This window comes from Botrytis deweyae, assembly GCF_014898535.1.
Source record: "Botrytis deweyae strain B1 chromosome Unknown BDEW_009, whole genome shotgun sequence".
NCBI classification, from domain to species: domain Eukaryota; kingdom Fungi; phylum Ascomycota; class Leotiomycetes; order Helotiales; family Sclerotiniaceae; genus Botrytis; species Botrytis deweyae.
This window is the reverse complement of record NW_024066216.1, coordinates 328,866-347,670: the sequence shown is the minus strand read 5'-3', so window position 1 is coordinate 347,670 and position 18,805 is coordinate 328,866. Positions and strand designations below refer to the sequence as shown.

Sequence of the window (18,805 nt, the reverse complement as noted above, 5' to 3'; positions counted from 1 at the left end):
CTTTTTGTCGATCTTTCAAACGGTTAATCGTCATAGATACACATCCCCTTTCAACGTTAACAGATGCATATTTTTGGCCCAATTCCTCACACAATTTCCTTACAGTTTTTCTACCCAAAATCTTGCTTTATTTATTTATCATATTGTATAGTAAAATTGAATATCTTCAACGGCATTTTTATACATCTTCTATAACCATTTATTTTCTTAGGGCATAGTATATCGATATTATATTTCGTTCTCATCTATACTTTTCATACCCAATCTCCTCTCTGATCCTTGCCTCTACTTTCTCTATCGTGGTACTATCATACACATCCTCTACTTTCTTTCCCTCCTTGAATATAAGTTTCTCGTGCTTTGTTGCCTCCTCCCTTGTCATACAGACCAAGTCTCTCGCCCTAACTTTGCTTACTTTCTGTCCCTCAACACTCGAATCTAGAGTACTTCCTTCTTCAGGTTTCCTCCACCTCGTCAACGACAATCTTGTTGATACCCCACTCAATGCCGATTTTCCCTTGTAAACTTCCTCAACTATGTATCCCACATCGGCAGATGTTAATGGGACCTTCAATCCCTGTGCATCTTCATGTTCAGTGGTAGCACGTGCTAGCTTTTCTTCAAATCCTTGAAGTTGAGCGAGTATTCCATCATACATCTTGTCTCGACCTTTGGCTGGAACGTATTCACACGGATAACCTGTGATTTGAAGGATCAAATGGTTGGCGACTACATATCCAAAGACAGCAGGCATAGTGCCCAAAACTGGCAATATTCGTACGCGGAAATCAGGTAATACACCAAGATCGCCAACTGAGCCTTTCTTGAATTCCTCCTCCGGTAAAGGTAATAGTTGCGCCTTTCCTGGTCCGGGCTTTTCTGTTGAATATACTACATTGATACCAGACGTAATTCCTAGTAAACGGAGTCTTCTTCGAGTGGAGCGAGAGAGTGGATCATCGGTACTAGCAGAGATATCTCCAACGAAGACTCTGGTAGGGTCTGATTTGCATCCTGCGCCCATGGACGAAATCACTGGTAATTTGTTTTTGTAACAATATTCCAGCAATTCCACCTTACTATCGATGTTATCAATTGCATCTACAATATAGTCCGGCTTTCTACCATCCCATTCTTCAAGGAGGGAGTCCGCGGCTTTGGCGTGGAAAAGTTCGTTTCTTAAATCGAAATTTACCCATGGGGCAATTTGTTGTAGGCGGTTCTTCAAACATCCTACTTTCGGTGTACCAACATCTGCGAGCGTCGCAACAGCGTGTCTGTTAAGAGACGAGAGAGTAACTTGGTCGAAATCGATAAGACGTATACGTGAAACCCCTGAGCGCGCAAGAGCTGCCGTGCAATGCGATCCAACACCTCCACAACCAACCACAACCACAAATGCTGAGCGTAACTTTTGTAATCCATCATCTTTCAAGAAGACTCGATTTCGGGCCAATTGTTCTAAAATGAGTTCTGCACAAATCAGTGATGCTCATAGTTTCTCGTAGAAGAATTGAAAGTACCATCGTCGTAATCGCCCCTTCTCGCTCTCTCCGCCAATGCAGCACCCCTCTCATCTTCTTTACTCATGCCCGTACCCTTGGGCGCAATCCCCATATCCGTAAGCTTCACTTCTCTCGTCAGTAAAAGCACTTGGGTACAATCTCACTCGGTTGCCGGGTGGCAGATCTAAAACATACCAAATCAGCATGATGATCCCGTCCCAAACTAGGTATCGAGCTCTTTAGATCTTCCACTTTCTCCTGTCTTCTCAGGGCCTGGTAACTAAAAATTGCACCTGCCACTACCGCACCAGATACAAGCGCAGTGGCTGTAAATTGTGCTTGTGAGGAATTTCCCACGCGATTGATCAAGTTCGACATGGTGGATTACAATCGTCTGTCGTGAGAGTAACAAAATCGTTGGTCTTCGTAATCTTCGTAATCGTAATGATGGAACTAGGCTATGTCATGTATGTGCCTATTCCCAACTATACACAAGCCATTGTAGAATTTATCGCATATTATTGTCGCCGTTGTTTACATGAAACTTTTTTTGAAATTCACAAAAGGCTGACGGCAATTTCCGTCGCGGGGTGCCCCGGGCGTTGATTGGTGTGATATGACATAAGGAGGGGCGGATGGGGAACAGTGAATCATTCAGCTAATTGTCTTGTGCTTTTTACTCGTATTCATGAGATGACAACTAAACATTACGGTATTTCACTATGTCTATGTTCACAAGAAGCATTCCGAAATTGATCAACCATACCAATCTTCAACACATTCGAAAGATGACTTCTACACCAGCTGCACATATCAAATCTCTCGACCATCTCGTCTTGACTGTCGCCTCCATACCCCGCTCCACCCAATGGTATAAGGCGAATCTTGGCATGCAAGCCGAGCAATTCGTCTCAAGTGCCACACCAGATATCACTCGTCATTCGCTTCTTTTTGGTTCGCAGAAAATAAATTTACATCAACTCGGAAAGGTAACTTTGCTTCGATGCCCTTCTTGGAATATGCGATCTCACCGCGCTGAAACTCATTAGGAATTCGAGCCCAAAGCTCAAAATGTGAAAGATGGGAGCGCAGATTTGTGCTTCATAACGGATGATAATGTTAAGGATGTGCGCCAACGTCTAATAGATGCAGGTGTGGAGATGGTCGATTTGAGCCCAGAGAAAACTGACGAAGGAATTGTGATACGCACTGGTGCTCAAGGCAAGCTGAGAAGTGTTTATTGTAGAGATCCCGATGGGAATTTGATTGAGTAAGTTAACGTCTTCCTTGAACTAATGGGGCACATATTGATGAATATCGAAGGATCTCTAACTATATCTAAACCCCCCTATAAAAAATTGACGTGGAAATTGAACCTTTCTTTCAAATTGGGTATATGGCGCCTTGTTACTTTTCCGACCAAATCCTCATGAATCATCAAAATGCAGTTTGTATCCAATATCTGACCAAAAACACCGCGACGAAAACCCTCAAAAATGAAATAAAAGGGTGGGGGAAATGCCGCTATCCTCTGAGATTTACAAACTTATCCCTTTCAGCCTGTAACTGTTTGCTTTCTTCCTCTAGCCGAGCTTTGTCTTCTATATGTGCAAAATCTCCTGCCAGAAACTTTTCTTTTTGTGTCAAATTTACATGCCTTTCGGAAGACTGTAACGAGTCTCTCATCGCCCAGGCTCGACTGGTAGCTTCGACATTGCGTGTGAGAAGTTCTCGTGCCTCCTCTTCTGATGTGGGTACAGGCATTGCAGTTATATCAATAGGTAATAATGGTGGTGAAACGTCGTATAGATCTCCGTCTTGAGCATCAAACGATTCATTCTCCGAAATGGAAGACACAGCAGATTCAGAGTCATCAATAAGGTCAACAGCGGTAGCTTCCAAAGACTGTGTAGTGTCTTCGGCCATCCGATCCGCTGGGCTAATTTGTGTTTCGGCTACCCGGGAAGCATGCTTCAATCCGGCTTTTACTATGTTCCGAAGTAGTCTTCCTTCATTTTTGATATAGGCCCCGTAGAATGACTTATCGATCATTGCTGCCGCATGAAGATCCTCGAGGTTCTCGAGAAGGGAGAGAATTCGGAGGCAGACAGCACTTTTTGCTGCCTGTTTTGCTTTCTCGGCTTCAACAATACACTCTTTTGTGCTAACGTGTGCGGGTAGTTCAAAGATCTCTTCTGGGACCGTATCTTGTGGATCGTCACCCTTACTCAAGGCCCATCCATGTTGACCCGAGACATCGTGAAGTGTAAGACCTATAATGGTATTCGAAATGTCATTTATTTTATTCCTAAAGTCGGGAGCAAAATCACAGACACCAATATGAGTTTGGGGTGGACTAGGCATCAATCTCAAGCAGTCAATCAGTTCCTTTAGACTGCGCTTCGATGATGCTTTAGGGGAAAGAGGAGAAACACCCAATTCGTTGTAAACTAGCATAAGCCAGCCTAAATTTGTGGCGTCGCAAGTATGTGATCCCCTTGGGCATCGTACCGTGGAGAGCTCAAGTGATCCTACATGAACAGATCTTTCTGCGCTCTGCCTTGGTGGCTGAAGATATTCGTTTATAACACTCGCACAATAATCGAGGATTTGTTCCATGTATATTGCCCTGCGTGTTTTGATCGTCTTCTTGATAGCTTGTGGCCAAAGTCTTTGACCTTGAGTCTCATCGTCGCCATCTTTCGAGTTTAAAATGATGCTCCTAGAGATACGCGTGAACAGATCTCTTGCGCCAAAGGTATACGCGATAAGGAGAAGTTCTTCAGGATTGCTTTCAGCAGCTTGAGACTCCCATTGAGGTAGCCATTGATACTCCACTTGTAACTCTACTGGCGATGTGCACCTGTACCTTAAGCATACATCTGCAATACTAACGAAAACTGGAAAATCAATATCTTCCCGTGGAAGCCTTTGGGCGTGTCCATGTATAGCGTGAAAGAGAAGTGCCAGTGCCTCATGGCTGTTAGGCTCCATCTGTGGCATACGATAAACATTTACTCCAATCCCGTCCTTTCCACATATCTTGGTTGGTGCTTTGGGGAGATCCTTCATCATATCTGGCGGAATCATTGGTCCAGGGCAGAGCATTTGAGAGAACAACGGTGAAACATCGTCTGGGCTCAAAAAATGGGACGACACACGAAATCTGATAACCGGAAGACTATCCGAAGGGCGATTTGCAAATTCTAAGATTGTGTCTCCATTCTTATAAATAATAGATTCCCGAACGACTCTATTTGGTGTATGACCTGTGTCGAACAAGCTTTCCGATTCTTCAATATCATGCTTCAATTTATCGAAGTTCAAAGATCGTATCTTGTACTTTTCGAAGAATTCGGGCTTTTCCGACTTCACCCTACGAACACTTGTATCTCGCCATTTTGTAATAACACTTTTCCGATGCTCCTTATCTGCTAAGAAGATTTCAAGCTGGCGTTGAGATGCATCGGGCTCGTAGGCAGCATACGTTACTTCAAGAGAAGTACGAAGGGTAGTGGCAAGTTTTTCCTGGAAGGCTTTATAATCACAAATAGCTGATAGCCACGAGTTATTGATTTGAAATGGTAGAGATCCATCGTCAAATGATCCACTGCTGAGAGATGATCGCGTATCTAACGGGCCTATGCTGGATTCGAATGATGGATTTCGAGCATGATGCTCTTCTAAATGTATTATTGCATTTAGTTTCATGAACAAATTCAATGAAGTTATAAATAGGGTGTACATTATCCGAAATAATAAAGGACTTACGCGATTTCTCAATCAACTTTCGACAATGTTCCAGAGATTCCTCTCTCTGTCTTTTGTAAACCTCCCAGGCGGCATCTATATTTTTAGGTTCCGGTCCCACCAGTGCTCGACGCACCTTCCGCACATTTTCTTGCAGTTGAATATAATTAGGATCATGCAATGCGCCGATAAAGAGATCTTGCGATATATTGGATTTCGTTAATTCGATCTCCGGGAGAATAACGGGCGAGCTAACGATTAGATCGCTGTGCGGGGGCTGCGGAGATGTTAACGAAATGAAGGGGTTGATAGAACGCGAAGGTGTATATTTCGGAACATACATCAAGCATTAACCCAGAACCACTAGTTATAGCAGGTTCCTCTCTCGCGGCAGTGACATTTGCTCTCCTCCCGGGCCAGAGTGAAAAGCGTCCTGGCTTTGGATGCAAGTGGGAATTCAAACCACTCGCATGCGATTGCTGTCGCCCCATTCGCGACATTTTGATGTAGAACTTGTCGGGTTTCCTGCGAACAGTGTGTCGAGGTCGAGTTTCTTGTTGATCATTATGGACGGTGCCGTAGAGGATCACAATGAGGTATCAATATATGTAAGGCTGTTGACGAGACATTCTCTTGCTAAGGCAGTGTAATGCCAAGGTCTGGACCAAAGATCTGTGGGGAGGCTGAGCGGATCAGTTTGCGGGGTGAGAATAGTTCATGTGGTTGACCTGGCTCGTGCTCGTGCCACAAATATGTGTTCCATCGATAGCGCAATGTACCTGGTATATGAAAAAGAAATTCGAGAATAAGCATCAAGCGCGGTACTGAGAGCAGTGTCTTGACAGCATGTTATATCGATCGTTTTCGAGTCATAAATTGTTGAAGAACTTCATGTACAAGCATGGCCGCAGTCCGGACTCCTTATTCGGTCAATGACTCATTCTTGTACACCAGAGGCATAAGATTAAACGATCTCACAGATTATTTGGTTTGATCGTGCCCTTTATAACGGTCTCAAGATCATCGCTGTTCTTGGAGTCTTGTAAGTTGGAAAGTAAAACGTTCAATACGGCATATCAATAGCTTTACTACTCTCACGACAAAGTCTACAGACGCAACAATGGCGAAATCGGCACCACAAAAATTAGTAAAGCTTGATGGGAGAACTGGCGAAGGCGGTGGACAGTGAGTGTTTAAGTAGCATATCAGTTTTGCATGCTTTGTTGATTCTTTCTGGCAGACTTGTCAGGATAGCGGTTTCACTAGCTGCTCTGACCGGAACTCCTCTCCTAATTACGAATGTCAGAGGTAACAGGTAAAGCATTTATCTACAAATTTAACCCGATACGTTAACTGATAAATAAAGATTGGGCAAAAGAAATGTTGGTCTAAAGGCACAGCACGTTTCTGCTATAAAATGGCTCGCGAAAATTACATCCGCCGAGACAACCGGATGTTTTGTTGGAAGCAAGACGATTGAGTTTAAGCCCAACTCTCTCCATCATTATACTATTGATAGAGATATCAAAATTGATGCAGATTCTGCATCTAGCATCCTACTTGTACTTCAGGCAATTCTTCCAGTCGTGCTATTTGCAAATGATGCCGCGGCCCTTCCAATCAGTCTTTCCATAAAAGGAGGAACCAATGGAAGTTTCTCTCTATCATATGAGTATCTCGATCAAGTGCTATTACCAACTCTCAAAAGATTCGGTATTTGTGTAGAGCGAGAACTCAAAGTTAGAGGATGGTCACATGGTCCATTAAAACTGGGCCATGCAGAGTTCAAGATACATCCCATACCTTTCGGCCAGTCTCTGAAAGTCCCCAATTGGCCAACTGAACGCGGAATCGTGAAGGAAATAGATATCTCGATCCTAGTACTTGAAACACTTCAGGGACCGCTTGAAAATGCTTTGGCTACAACTATTAAGCAACGCTTTCCTGAAGTAAAGATCAATATTGCTCTAAGAGAGAATACACATCGGATATACACACTTTTAGTAGCTCACACTTCTACCGGACTAAGATTTGGGCGCGATTGGCTGTACGATAGAAAGACAAAGGACAGAACCCCAGAAGACATATCGGCCGAGATAGCAGGGAAGGTTGTTGAAGATCTTGATTCCGAGTTCAAAAAGGGAGGTTTAGTAGATGAGTATCTTCAAGATCAACTGGTTATTTTTCAAGCACTTGCTGATGGTCGATCAACAATTTTGGGACATGAGCTCTCGTCTGATCCAAGAAGTCGCCCCGATCGTACGGACGAACCTTTTGGGGATGGGAGCCGACATACTACCACAGCAAGATGGGTCGCTAGTCAAATGCTTCCACAATTGAAGTGGTATAATAACGGGCAAACATGTGAGGGTGTTGGTTGGAAAATCAATGCCAGCAATATTACTATGGTATCTGATAATTTTGATGAGATTTATCAGTTTATTATCAAAAACAGAATTGCTAAATTATACCAATGACATTATACCATACATCCAATGTCGATGGTTGTATTGCTTGAGCGCTATTGCCGGAGCACAATTGTCTGCAGCTAAGCAAGCAACGCACCAGAATCACTTCTTACAACGGTTCCAGTTACATTACTGTCCTTCATCAACCACAAATATGACTCTGCAACCTCTTCTGGTAATGCAACATGTTTCGTCAACAAATTACCCCCCATCTCCTTAAACATCTTCTCTCTCTCCTCCTGTCCCATCATCCCATTCCACAACTCCGTCTTCACCGGACCAGGACTCACGACATTAACTCTCACGGGCGCCAAATCGACCGCCAAACCCCTCGCCATCCCATGCAACCCTGCCGCGAAACTGGTAACAACAGTCCATCCCTTCACCGGTTTATCGGCCGTCGACCCCGTCGTAAACGTTATCGAAGCCTGTGGTCCCTCACTAAGGTACCTACTCCCAACTTTCGCCACCATCAATTGTCCAAAAAATCTCACTTGTCCCGCCTTCTGCATATCCTCAAGCGTCACTTTCTCAAACGGGATAAGAGATAGTGCATCACCGGCTGTGAAAACTATATGATCGACTTTCCCCGTCTGTTCAAACAATTTCTCAACATCGGCTTCGAGACTGGGTTTAGAGAGATCGCATGGAAACCCGTTGATTTCTCCATCTGGATAACTCTTCTTGAGTTTCTCAACTGCCTTGGCGACGCGATCTGGAGAGGAAGAGGAAATTGTAACGGATGCACCACTTTCGAGTGAGGCTTCTGCAACACAGTATCCGATCCCGGAGGAACCACCTACGACGAGGACGCGTTTGGAAACGAGCTTTTGGTATTTTCCGGGCATGTTTGCTACTCGACTATTTTATTGAATAAGATAGATGAATGAAGAAAGAGGATCTGGATGAATGAATCCCAAACCAAAGTGCGAATAGATGGTATATAAATACAAATTCCGAACCAAACTCAAAACACTCTTGCGCGTATAGAGGACATACCTATCTTAAAAGCGATAAATCCGAATGCATCAATAAAGCAAGACTCGGCAGCCCTCCCCATTCCACAAATAAAAAATGGAGGGGTACTCCGTATTTTTGGTGGAGATACCGGTACCTACCCTACCTACCTTTTCTGAGACTAAAAGAATCGATGACGAAGATGAATGTCAACGGTTCTCCACACTATCTTCATCCTATGAATTACTATACTAATCCATGGATCCCCTCAATTCAACCTGGTGAACCTCACCTCGTCAAAGCGCAGCACGACGATTTATGAAGAAGCATCTCAATACATGTAAATACTTGCTTGGTAACAACCTTCAATTAATAATAATGAGATTGAGGAATGCTGAAGGAAAACGTTAATTTTCATTCGTGGATTGCTAATGCCATGTGCGTTGCCCCTACGATAAATAGGTATGTATCTCAAAAAGTTAAACGGGGATGAGGCATTGGCAGAGATTATATAAGTCGGTTACAAATCTGCCGAAGTCAAACAAGGTGAAGATATATGTCAGCCAAAATTATAAATCAAAAACATCAACATTATTTATCATTTCATATGGTTGATAGCAATTCCGTAACAAGATGGAATTATGCCAAAAAAAACATACATAGAGTTCACTAATAGCATGAGTGAAATCCTTAATCTTTGTTGAGAGTAACGCTTTTAACCCTCCTTATATCATCATAATTTACAAAATTCTATAACATTATCATAATCATGCATTCAACCATCTGCCATTGATTTGTTTCCTCCTCACCTATGATAATATTAGCACAGCACTCATGAAACAATAGACAAAGTAAAATAACTTACCATAGGTGCCAAAACTGCAACACCAACTCCCAATGCTAAAACAGTTGCCACTAAACTCAGCTTGTTGAACGCTTTGCCGAGAATATCAAAAGCAGCGCTAGGGTTAACTCTTGTTCCGAAAACATCAATTCCATACGCGAAAACCAGACTGGTACTTTCTAGTATAGCAGAGCTGGTAATGACACCTTTGATGCCAAGAACTTCACGTTTATGACTGATGATGAGTTTTGGATCAAATTCGATGACAGGCGAGTAACGAAGAAGGCCTTCTTCTTGTTCGGCAGGGATAGGATCTCGGCCAACTGGTCGACGGGGATCGAGAAGATAACGAGGAATACCAATGATGGAATTGGATTCCAGAGTACAAAGAAGTTGACGTGTAGTAATACCTTGGCGGGTTTGGGAAACAGACATGTGGGTTATCGCTTCGGGAACCACAAATGATTGACTAATAACATGGGGAAGAACTGGACCAGCATTTGGTACATCTGATGGGTCAAGACTTGATGCATTCGCATTTGAGCCGAGGGTTCCACGATCATTTGGAATAGGAGACTCGTAAAGATCGGTGACGACAAGTTGATATCCTTTTGATCCATGCAGCGAGGTGGTGGTTGATAATTCATCGCTCCATAAAGAATATGCGAACCAGTTCTCGGTGAAAACAGAAGCAATGGGTTTCTTAGTGTCAACACCTTCGTGGTTTGCAGAATAAAGAACATCGCCAGAAACTGTATCAAGAAGATAGAAGGAGGCGATTGAGGATTCATCTGAGACGGCAGTGACCAAAACTGTGTTGGGATTCAAGTATTTGTACATGACAGTACGATCCCCAAGAACTCGCCCAATCGACGCAACCGGGTCATGTGCGGGTTTGGAGACTACCTCGACGATCCTTTGGCCAGAAGGTGGTTGAAATGACCAGGTAAAGATAGGTTTGGCATCAGCACCTTGAATGTCAAATTTTAAACCTCTGACTTCACCGTTCTCGCGCCGAACCACGAGCAATTCTTTTGGTGCCCAATCTTTTGGTATATCGCCAGGATTTCCATCGATACCAATAGGTAACACCCACCTGCCAAGATTACTGTCAACGATAGCCGCGCTCCGAACAGGTGGCCACTGCCCAGGGTTTATAGCCTCGAGTCCCATTCCAGTTGTAGTGTTCACGATGATGTATTCTCCTTGACTACCTCGAACGGTTGTTGTACTTTTAGCATTGTTGACAAATATGGACTTAACGTCCCACTTCTTGCCAGCTGGTATATCGAAAGCTTTGGAGCTCCATACAACGCGCCCTTGAGATCCAGCATCAAGTGCATACAAACGACCTCTTTGGGTTGCAACGATAACTAACTTGTTGAAGCCAAAGTTATCTCGTTCTAAAACACTTTCATTCGGTGTAACCAAATCTCCAGGTAAGATGGCGCTTAAAAACCGGGTTGGTAACTTTTCCAAGTATGCTGGAAGGTATTCCAAGTCATTGATATGACGATTGACTCGGTGAATATATGCTTCCAAGGGGTTGCTGTGCGCTTCTGCCTCGAGCGTCTCTGCCAATGATTCAGAGGCTGGTATTTCAGCCCATTCGGCAGCCACAACACCAGAAAGACCCTCGACACGAGACCAAGCTACAGCACCATTGCGCACCAGAACCCAGTCTTGTTCCGCACTCACCATAGCTGATCTTACAGCATAAGTATCCGGTGCTTTCTGGACTACCTCCGATGCACCATGGAGAAATCGAAGTCGGTCATGTTGCTTCTCTGCTTTAATTGGCCATCTGCCCAAAACTCCATGAGACATTGAAGAAAATATAAAGGTCTCTTCCTCGGTAAAACGAGTAAAGTAGACATTGGCACCTTGCGAGCTGGTTGAGAAAGCACCGCTCCCTGCAAGCTTGGGGATCTCATATGCTTTGCTAATGCTACCACTTTTCATATCAATATGATAAACATCTGCTCTGTTTGAAGTTGCCGAGTGACTGTGTACCAAGAAATGTGGTAAGGATTGCGCCAAATTAGGCGCGTGAATAGAGACCTTTGTAAGCTCGCCATCCGATTCTTTTAGAGGCAATGTCTGCAAGTCGCTTGGTTTGCCCAGGATATTGACCTTGAGACTCTTTAGCGATCTATCGGTCCAAGCAATGATAGGAGCAGCAGAGTTGGCTCCGACAAGTAAAACATCCTCCGGTGTATGAACATCGCCTTTGGTGGAGAGTGTGTATTCGGTAACTCTTTCACCCGTCAAATGGTCAAGAGTGGTAACTTTGACGCTATAGCCTCCCCAAGCACCGTGAAGAGTGACAACAAAGATGTCTCTAACATTTGTGCTGACTTGTAGAGGTAAATCACCACTAGCATCAACATATTCCCAAACAACATCTCCATTATCTCCATTAAGTTTTCGTACCACGACTTTTCCAGCATCTTCGAATAAAGTCAAAACATCCTTGATATTGTCAAAACCTTCAACTACCTCCACATCTTTTGCTTGTCCTGTGAAAGTGTTTCCCCATCTTTCCCTTCCACTCTTCGCATCCCAAGCATCTACTCTGTTGCCCAAAGCACTAATAATTGTACCAGCTCCCTCAACTGGTCGCAGAAAGCCCTCTCCGTGATTATCATCATTCGCCAGTATTTGTCGCCATCGAACGTCCCCGGTGCCTGGATTGATAGCTCCAAGGACGCCAAGATCACTTAATGTATATAATAGCGCGCCTTGTTCAGTTTCCCTAGGTTTGTAGAAGAAGGTTGTGTCTGATTGTGGGAGACCTAGTAATTCGTGGTGGTAGTCGACCGTGTAAGCTTCGTCTGCGAAGACTGCGAAAGTTCTGGGAAGTATTGACAGAGTCAGACATAGCAAATTTAGAGGGAGTCGCATAATGAATGATGTCGAATGGGGTATGGACCTCCAATGTGGCATGAAGCTCTGGAGCTTTGGTTATCGTAAGCTAGATTGGGAGAATCTCGGCTCGGATTAGGTAATCAATTGCAGATCAAATGCCTGCCCATTTGAATTTCAAGCATTCAACGGATACCTCGAAAGCACCTCAGGAGTGCCTCTTTGGGAGAACTTCACTGGGAAAGCACAGTGAGCTTGTTTATACGATTTGGAACTTACGATCACATCCCGTTTTCTAGTGAAAACCTCATCATCTCCATGTCTCACTTTGACCATGTTTCATTGCACTCGAGTTTTGCTAATGTTTCTTCGAACATTGCTTACTTTTCTAATTGTTAAACTCGTACACATATGGGCCAAATGGACCACTTCATGGGACATGTTACTAGAAGTTTTCAAGCCTCTCTATTGATGTGCTGTTTGTCTGGATTCACATTTTTCGCAGGCCACCTACTCAGCATTTTTCCTGAAATGAGCAATGTGTGGTCTTTGTTGAGCCCGAAAAGTCCCCAGGCCCATCAGACTTCATTCAAAAGAAGTCATTTTGATAATTCTTATAGATTTCATATCTAGAAAGCGTTGGTCTGCCTTGTTCTCTAATCCTGGGTTCTGTAATGCAATTTCTGGAAGCACGATCCCTTGTAACATGTTCTTGTATCTCTATGTATACTCATGTCAATGTGTTCGTTTTTCCTTCAACATAAGCCCAGTTGGACTTGTTATCTTTTAGTCCAGTCAAGCTGTTGGTGAAGCTGTTATATTGACTCATCAGAAGATCGTAACTTGTTGAGTATTTCTGCTCCATTAAAAAAATCCATCTTATGCTTCTCACTATACGTTCTTAATCGTTTCAAAACCACTTATGCAAGGTATATTTTAATGTAATTTTTGTTGGACCTCCATGAGTTGGTAAGATATTGTAAACATTCGGACGCTCGATTTGATCCGATTTGATCCGATTTTTACCTAACTCGAATGCAGAAAATGATGTTCATTTTTAGATGAAGCTCGAAAATTGAGTCTTCGCAGCGCCGGGTGGTCGTTCTACAATTTGTAGTCTAGTGGTATCTTAGTTTGTAGCTTTCGAAGCCAATGTCTCCCATTAAATATACATACCATAATCATCTATGGTCTGTTTACGCTGTCAGGTTGGTTAGAGGTTCTTCTCCAGTCTAAGAGCAAGACTCGGGGGTCTATGTGGAGTGTTAGAATCCATATGCCGATTCTTAATCTTTTACATACATTGAATATCTGCACAGCTCCAGGAATTGGTATTTTCAATAACTCTAAAATCATATACCAAACCTAAACGTCTTTTCCTAGGTATCAGAACATAGCATTTCGATAGATGCACGCGAAAGTTCAATATGTGATGAGAAGCACATGTATATACGCTACACAGTTAAAGCCATCACCTCATTCTTAACTCCACAGGATAAGGCCAAGCTAAATACATCTTTCGTTCGTAAATCCTTATCTTTATCGATCAGTGTAACTACACATGAACCAATGAGATGTTTTACATATTTTTGTGTAACAAATCAGATGTGTATGAAAGAGCCCATATGTGATTTTTGCACTCCGTCCAAAACTCTCGATTCGGGTGTCTATTTCAATCAATTATATCGTAGAAGTCTACATGAACCCCGCACGCAATGATATCACTCATTGGACAACTTACGGGGAAGCTGGGGGTCAAGACTCGCGCCAGCAGATGCCTGCATACGTGCATGGATGACTGTAGAACAAGGCTATCGCAACATAAAACAAAGACTGCTCTCTACTAGCACTCCACCTCGAGGGAGATAGTTCTTCATAGCTATCATCAATAAATACTAACCATGATGACGAAATCTATAACAAAGTCAAAAAGCACGTCCGAGTCTACTTTAAAAACTGGATTGGGTGGAAATAGCGATCAAGTGACTACATTGCATAGTCTAAATCGGCGAGGAAGCAGTACAAAGAAGAAGCAGGGGACAGATACTCCAACAATTATTCAAAAAAGTACGCGACCCTTAAAGAAGGGGGTGACTATAGAGGAAGTTCAGACAAAACTGAATTCTCTTCTACCATCCACTTCTTCCTCTACTGCTTCTTCTCCCATCGTCACTAAACCGCTTTCCCCAAATGTCGAAAGCGGAGTGAAAAGCAAAGTATCTCAGGCTTCAAAAAACAAGTTAGCAAAAAGCGAAGAAAATATACAGCGCCAACGTATCGTCAACTCGCCTAACACCAAATCCAGAAATTCTCAGGGGAAAAATGTCGCCTCTCCAGCTATGTGTGTGGTAGCTTTAAAATCCCTCCCAAAGAAAGGAAAGGGTAAAGGGAAAGGGAAAGATCCAGAAGAACACAGTATACGAAAGACCATCCCAACCCCCCACCGACTCAATGAGAATAACTTATCCATATTCCACTTCCCCACCACTTCCCCCCCTCTATTCATCTCGTGCCCCCCAAAATCAACACAGCTTCTATCCAAACCCCCGCCAAAAGGTCAATCTCAGTCCAAAAAACATCGTTCCCTAACACTCACAACCTCACTTCCACCTTCACTTCTACTTCCACTTACATCCCCGTCCCCGTCCCCGTCCCCATCCCTCATCCCCGTTGCCCCCAAACTTCTCAAGCGATTCTACGAAGCGTTAATTCTCCTCACCGTTTTTGGTTCTAACCGAGGCTCACGAATTCTAGAGGAAGAAACCCCAACCGATACTTTCGACGATGAGATTTTGGATATTGATATGAAAACCAGCGCTCTTGATGCGAATAAGAAGCACGAAATGGATGAAATGGGTCGAACCAAGCTAAGAAGATCATTTACAAGAAATCTAGCCTATTTATGTGATTATGAAAAAGGAGGCGATAGCACCACTGCAATTGCGTTGCAGCAGATGGATACGGGGGAGATTGTATATCATGTTGCTTGGAACAAGTGTTCGCGACCGGAAAGGGGTGTGGAGTTTTTGAAAAAGGTGTTGGGACTTTTAGGATTTGCTGGGTATTATGGGATCAAGGATTTCGAGAAAGAGAGGGAAGAGATTGAAGATAACATATTCGAGTTATCGGTAAAATATGCTGAGAAGAGAATTTCTTCCTATGCATCTTTTTGGCTCGGGATATCAAGTTTGTGTTGGGAGAATGGAAGACAATTAAAGAGGATAATCAAGATGAAGGTAGGAAGTTTCATATGCATCATGTGTCTTCGCTTCTTATCTGACAAAATCAACTTCTTAGAATCCTCGACTCATCTTCACACATGGCTTCAAGGGCTTCTCAGTCTCACCGAGTATCCATCTCAACTCTGCCGTTTCTGCCACAAAATATGTACAACGGTGTCACAAGAATTTACATACCTCCAGCTACTCATCCAACTCGGCTCTCCATTCGCCACTCGATTTACCCAAATCCGCCACACCATCGGCCGTCTAAACCATACCCCCAAAGCCATCCAAATCCTCCTATCCACCCGCATTCTCCTTCCTCATCTCTTCACCCAACTCACCATTTCCCACCTCCTCTCCTCTTCGTCCTTCCCCCCTCCCCTTCAAGCCCGCAACCCCACTCTCTCCGCCCTCATCGGACAAACCATGAGTGACCCCCTCGCCATCAGCTCCTACCGGGCCGCCCTCGCAGAAATGGACCACAAATACCAACTCTCCACCCATCTCTCCTCCCACTGCACAAACCCCAACTGGCGTCCCAAAATCCACGCCGAGTTACTCCTGCTCCAGCATTTCCACTCAAGGAATCTCCATTTCGTAGACAAGGATCGCAATATCGCGTGTAGTAAGCCGGCGTGTTATTGCTGTTATCATTATATTAGAGTGCATCCGGGAAAGTTTGTAGTGCCGGGAAGTCATTGTAATCATTATTTGAATTGGAGAGCGCCGGATGTGGAGGAGGGGGATGGAAAAGGGGAAAAGATTAGAGAGGGTGTGTTGATTGAGATGTCGAGGGTTTTTAGGGAGGAGGTTTTGATGCAGATTAGGGAGATGAGAGGGCCGGGGGGGTGGAAACCGGATTCTTTGACGGAGATTTCGGAGGAGAGGGGGAGGGATGGTGGGTCTTTTGTGAGGGATGAGATGGGTGGAGTGGGAGGTGATGGTATTGAAAATGAGGATTTTTGAGTTTGCAGTAGATGATGACGAGGAGGAGAATTGTGAATCTCTAGTAGGGGAAGTTGATGAAGAGGAAGAGGAAGAGGAAAAAGAAGAAGAAGAAAAACGAATAATCAACAATCACTATATCAAAAATGAACATTCTGATCTATCATAAGCGAATAGAAAGAATGAGGGTGCTCCACATCAGCAAGATCAAAACATGTCCGAAGCGAATTATCATTCTGGCGATACCTCTGAAGAAGAAGACGGAGGTGTATCTTTGTACTTTTGAGTTGAGAGAGAATGAAACCCAGGGTTCATATTTGGTATTGTAGGTGTTTATATGTCGATATATGGAATATAAAGAGCACTTGACATTTCCTTTTTTCTTTTTCTGGAAAAGAATGCTTTCGGTATTTTATTTGAGCCTAAGTTTCAAGAATGGTTGTTTGGGATAGTAGGGAATGAGGATTTTGATGTTGGATCATTGAGATGTGTGGTATTGTGAAAAGAGGAGAGGGAAGGAGATTCGAATCACTATTTACGTGTAAGAACAACAGTAATGATGATCCACCCAGATACATACACGTATACACCTAAACAACCCAGCCAGTACATAGATAAACTTGTCGGGAAAGAAAAAATCTATGCTCTCCTTCTATACTCTCCTCCTCTTCCTCCTCTTCCTCCTCTTCCTCCTCTTCCTCCTCTTCCTCTACTAAGAGAAAGAGAGAAACACATATATACCCACTCTATTCCACCATCCTACCATCACATATCACATATCACATATCACAGCACCACGCACCACAGCACCACAATGAACAACTCCAACTCCAATCCCAACTAAATTAACCATATACACATCCACACATCCATCCATCCAAAAACTAAAGAAAAACATGCTATTCCCATCCTCGCCCTCCCCTCCTCCCCTCTTCCCCTTCCTATTCTCTCAAAAGAAGAAATTGTATCCATGATATATAATACATGCTCATATTCACACTCACACTCGCACCATCTTAATCAAATATTTCAATATTTCAAACCAGAAACATCAAAATATAAACATACACACTAAATCTACCTCCCTACCTCCCTACCCTAGCTCCTCACCCAACACTCCTCCTCCTCCTCCCCCCCCCCCCCCAAAAAAAGAAAAATCATACCCTTCCTTCCTTTCCTTCCAAGTTCCTTCCAAGTTCCCAAGCTCCTTATCATTCCGCTCGCACAATATCTACCTAGTATATCTATTTATTTCCTACTTTTCCTACTTCTCCTACTTCTCCTACTTCTCCTACTTCTCCTACTTCTCCTACTTCTCCTACTTCTCCTACTTCTCCTACTTCTCCTATATTTCCTACCTCTCCTATACTACCTACCTAGATACTCCTATACTACTCCTATACTCCTCTTATATATCAGAAAATCCCTCTAAAAAAAGATATATATATATACATACCTCTCCTCCCCTCCTCTCCCATCCCTCCACACATACTCCCACCCCACTATTACAACATAATCCCCCTCCCCCACCACTCCTCAACAAACCATCCAAACACCCAAATCCCGGCCTGCTGGCCCAATGGCAAGGCGCTTGACTACGAATCAAGAGATTGCAGGTTCGATCCCTGCGTAGGTCAAATAGGTGGTTGTGTTTGCATCGATTTTTGCATTTATTTTATTTTCCTATTTATTCATTTTTTTATATTTTTTTTTTGGAGAAGACAAAACCAAAAAAATTAAGTTGGTGTGAGGAAATGTATCGGTTGGTTAGTTCGGTTGTTGAGGTAGGTATACTTATTTGTACATGTGGGGCGGATGGATTGATAGAGGGTTTGTTTGGGTTTGGTGGGGGAGAGTTTAGAAGGGTTTTTTTAGTGAGGGAATTTAGTTAGGCATGGCAGGGCAGGGCAGGACAGGGCTTAGTGAGTTGCAGTTGGAGTTGGACTTGGACTTGGAATATTGGGATGGGAGCGTGCGTGCGTGCGAATGCTTAGTTTTTTGTGGTTTGTGGGAGGGGAGGGGATGTGAGATTTGGGGGAGAGGGTAAAGTGATGTACGTAGTAGGTAGATTGATGGATTGTAAGTAAGATGTTCATCTAGTATTACTGGGGAAGAGGGAGAGAAAATTCGATACAGATCAAGAAAGAAGATGGTGGTTTGAGATTGAATAGTTGATGATGTTATGGGTGTGGGATATGAAGTGGGAAAGGTTACCTACTAATGATTTAGTTGACCACCATAACGGAA

At 43.5% G+C, this 18,805-nt stretch overlaps 7 protein-coding genes across 7 annotated transcripts; 3 read left to right on the top strand and 4 right to left on the bottom strand.

Annotated features, from left to right (window-relative positions):
- Nucleotides 1-160: 160 nt before the first annotated feature.
- EAE98_004744 (uncharacterized protein) lies at nucleotides 161-2,029 on the bottom strand. The gene is made up of 3 exons (XM_038952364.1): nucleotides 1,701-2,029; nucleotides 1,524-1,626; nucleotides 161-1,473 (listed from the first exon to the last, which is right to left on the bottom strand). Exons 1-3 carry the CDS (start codon nucleotides 1,881-1,883, stop codon nucleotides 242-244), a joined length of 1,518 nt encoding a protein of 505 aa, XP_038811014.1. The 5' UTR covers nucleotides 1,884-2,029; the 3' UTR covers nucleotides 161-241.
- Nucleotides 2,030-2,227: 198 nt separating this feature from the next.
- Nucleotides 2,228-2,847, top strand: EAE98_004743 (uncharacterized protein; the record flags this gene model as incomplete). Its single annotated transcript, XM_038952363.1, has 3 exons — nucleotides 2,228-2,494; nucleotides 2,555-2,775; nucleotides 2,829-2,847. 3 exons carry the CDS (start codon nucleotides 2,228-2,230, stop codon nucleotides 2,845-2,847), a joined length of 507 nt encoding a protein of 168 aa, XP_038811013.1.
- Nucleotides 2,848-3,029: 182 nt separating this feature from the next.
- Nucleotides 3,030-5,755, bottom strand: EAE98_004742 (uncharacterized protein; the record flags this gene model as incomplete). The annotated part of the gene is made up of 3 exons (XM_038952362.1): nucleotides 3,030-5,188; nucleotides 5,277-5,532; nucleotides 5,597-5,755. 3 exons carry the CDS (start codon nucleotides 5,753-5,755, stop codon nucleotides 3,030-3,032), a joined length of 2,574 nt encoding a protein of 857 aa, XP_038811012.1.
- Nucleotides 5,756-6,375: 620 nt separating this feature from the next.
- On the top strand, nucleotides 6,376-7,732 carry EAE98_004741 (uncharacterized protein; the record flags this gene model as incomplete). Its single annotated transcript, XM_038952361.1, has 3 exons — nucleotides 6,376-6,440; nucleotides 6,496-6,570; nucleotides 6,622-7,732. The coding sequence occupies 3 exons, from the start codon at nucleotides 6,376-6,378 to the stop codon at nucleotides 7,730-7,732; spliced, it is 1,251 nt and encodes a 416-aa protein (XP_038811011.1).
- A 71-nt stretch (nucleotides 7,733-7,803) lies between these two features.
- EAE98_004740 (uncharacterized protein) lies at nucleotides 7,804-8,571 on the bottom strand (the record flags this gene model as incomplete). The annotated part of the gene is made up of 1 exon (XM_038952360.1): nucleotides 7,804-8,571. One exon carries the CDS (start codon nucleotides 8,569-8,571, stop codon nucleotides 7,804-7,806), a length of 768 nt encoding a protein of 255 aa, XP_038811010.1.
- Nucleotides 8,572-9,447: 876 nt separating this feature from the next.
- On the bottom strand, nucleotides 9,448-12,428 carry EAE98_004739 (uncharacterized protein; the record flags this gene model as incomplete). Its single annotated transcript, XM_038952359.1, has 2 exons — nucleotides 9,448-9,489; nucleotides 9,546-12,428. 2 exons carry the CDS (start codon nucleotides 12,426-12,428, stop codon nucleotides 9,448-9,450), a joined length of 2,925 nt encoding a protein of 974 aa, XP_038811009.1.
- A 1,865-nt stretch (nucleotides 12,429-14,293) lies between these two features.
- On the top strand, nucleotides 14,294-16,579 carry EAE98_004738 (uncharacterized protein; the record flags this gene model as incomplete). The annotated part of the gene is made up of 1 exon (XM_038952358.1): nucleotides 14,294-16,579. One exon carries the CDS (start codon nucleotides 14,294-14,296, stop codon nucleotides 16,577-16,579), a length of 2,286 nt encoding a protein of 761 aa, XP_038811008.1.
- Between the last annotated feature and the right edge of the window lie 2,226 nt (nucleotides 16,580-18,805).